Raw genomic sequence first — 2191 nt, 5'->3', positions numbered from 1 at the left:
CACCTTGAGTGCTGTGTTCAGGTTTTGGGCCCCTCACTACAAGAGGGACATTGAGGTGCTGGAGCGGGTTCAGAGAAGGGCAACAAAGCTGGTGAAGGGTCTAGAGAACAAGTCTTGTGAGGAGCAGCTGAGGGAACTGGGGTTGTTTAGCCTAGAGAAAAGGAGGCTGAAGGGTGACCTCATCACTCTCTACAACCACCTGAAAGAAGGTTGCAGCTACGTGGGGATTGGTCTCTTCTCCTATGTGACAAGTGATAGGACAAGAGGAAATGGCCTTAAGTTGTGCCGGGGAGGTTTAGGCTGGATATTAGGAAAAAATTTCTTTACAGAGAGGGTTGTCAGTCATTGGAACAGGCTGCCCAGGGAAGTGGTGGAGTCCCCATCCCTGGAAAATATTTAAAAGACATATACAGGTGGTGCTGAGGGACATGGCTTAGTGATGTCCTGGCGGTGCAGAATGAACGGTTAGACTAGATGATCTTAAAGGTCTCTTCCAACCAAAGCAATTCTATGAACAGAACAACACTGTTCTTTGATTCCACAGGCATCACATCAACCTGTCTTGAATTAATGACCCAACAGAACAGATGATGTTTTTGCAACCTGGTATTATGTAAGTATGAAAGAAAAACATTCCAAAACCAAGATCTTGGATTAAACCAGGCAGGTATACAGCAGCAGGTATAAAACCACATAAAAGACAAAGAACACTGGCCTTTAGAGTAGCTTTACATTAAGGCAGCAGGCCATGTGCCTGATAAAATGAAGACTTAAATTTGAACAAAACTGTATTTTACCAGAAGACGGAGAGAGCAACCTTCAAAACCAAGACCATAATGATATAATGCAGTGGCAAAGAATCATAATGCTAGGATACTAAGGCTCAAACCTTCATTTCTCTCCTTCTTTCTCTTGTTTATAATTGTTTGAATGCTAAGTAATGCTACATGTGTAGAAAACCATTGACTTAGAAGTACTACCTCTCTTATCAAACAGCCATTGTGAAAAGTGCACCGAATAGGACAATCGTAGAGCTACAGAACTCCCTCACACTAGGAGCTGAAGTACCTGTGAACGGCATTGCGTTTTCATTTCTTTCTGCAATAAACTGGATTACAAACAGAGAGTACTTTTTACTGTTTCTAAAAAATAAAGAGCATCTCAATTGTCAGTAACCAGCTATGTTAGGATATTCAACTGAATATATATCCTGAATATTTTCCTGAATCTCTTTCAGAATGCCTACATTAAAGTCCTATCATACGTAGCAACACCTTAAAAACAATCCTTCAGCATTTTTGCTTTAAATTTTCCTAAACTATGTTCCAAGTATCAGAGACAAAATGCTAGGAGTTTAGATCAGCGTTCATATAGGATCACTCTTTCAAGTGTGAATTATCTTCAAACTAAGAACAGCAAAGACATATCAAAAATTTACAACAGCTTTCCTATTTTCACAAAACGGGTATTGTCTCTGGGAATGAAAAGCGTGCATTGCATCCAAGCACTTTACTAAGAAAAGAAGCATTCTATTCTAGATAATGATCAAGTGAAAGGCATTTATCTATCCTTGCTTTAATAAGCTAAATAAAGAGCGTGGTGCACATACATAAAAAACAGACCTCCACCAAACAAACACACTTCGCAGAACCTCACCATGATTTGAGAAGAAGATATATGTTTAATTTCTTAATACACCACTGAAAGTCTTGCAGCCTGGAGCATATATAAACGAAGAAAACTTCCTTACCTAGGTCCTCTGGGGCCTTCAAAACGTGCTGATCTGGGAGGATCTGGAAGCAGTCCACCTGATCTCACTGGTTTATCCTGCACAGTAGGTGCATGTGTTGAAGACACTGCAGAAGTGGCTTTCAGTTCACCACATCCTTGCTCAGATGGAATAGAGACAGTTTGTTTACTAAGATGAACTTGAGATTTTCCGTGGTCTGAAGAGCCAAAGCATGAACTTACTTGAGAATGATAAGGTGAATAGAGAGTTGAACTAGGTATTTTTGATGCATAGGTACCAGGGGTGGGAAGCAAAGCTGGCCTTGGTGTCTCAGTAGACTGACTGCTTTGAGAACTGGATCCTGAAGGGACAGAGGAATTAGATAACTGAGAAACAGAAGAGAGAGGCAGGGGGACCAGTGGAGATGTAGTTGAAGGTAGAGTTGGAGGCATAACAGGAATG

General features: G+C 41.0%; 1 protein-coding gene across 1 annotated transcript in view; it reads right to left on the bottom strand.

The window, feature by feature from the left end:
- Positions 1-2191, bottom strand: part of YLPM1 (YLP motif containing 1) — a gene marked incomplete at its 5' end in the record, with an annotated part of 38401 nt that overhangs the window by 34406 nt on the left and 1804 nt on the right. Inside the window, one exon of the mRNA XM_010135799.1 lies at positions 1751-2156. Within this exon, the coding sequence (XP_010134101.1) occupies positions 1751-2156 (406 nt within the window). The remainder of the gene's footprint in view (positions 1-1750; positions 2157-2191) is intronic.

Source organism: Buceros rhinoceros, unplaced genomic scaffold (genome assembly GCF_000710305.1).
Source record: "Buceros rhinoceros silvestris isolate BGI_N320 unplaced genomic scaffold, ASM71030v1 scaffold3845, whole genome shotgun sequence".
Taxonomy (NCBI): Eukaryota; Metazoa; Chordata; class Aves; order Bucerotiformes; family Bucerotidae; genus Buceros; species Buceros rhinoceros.
The sequence above is the reverse complement of the archived record's forward strand: the minus strand, read 5'-3'. Positions and strand labels throughout refer to the sequence as shown.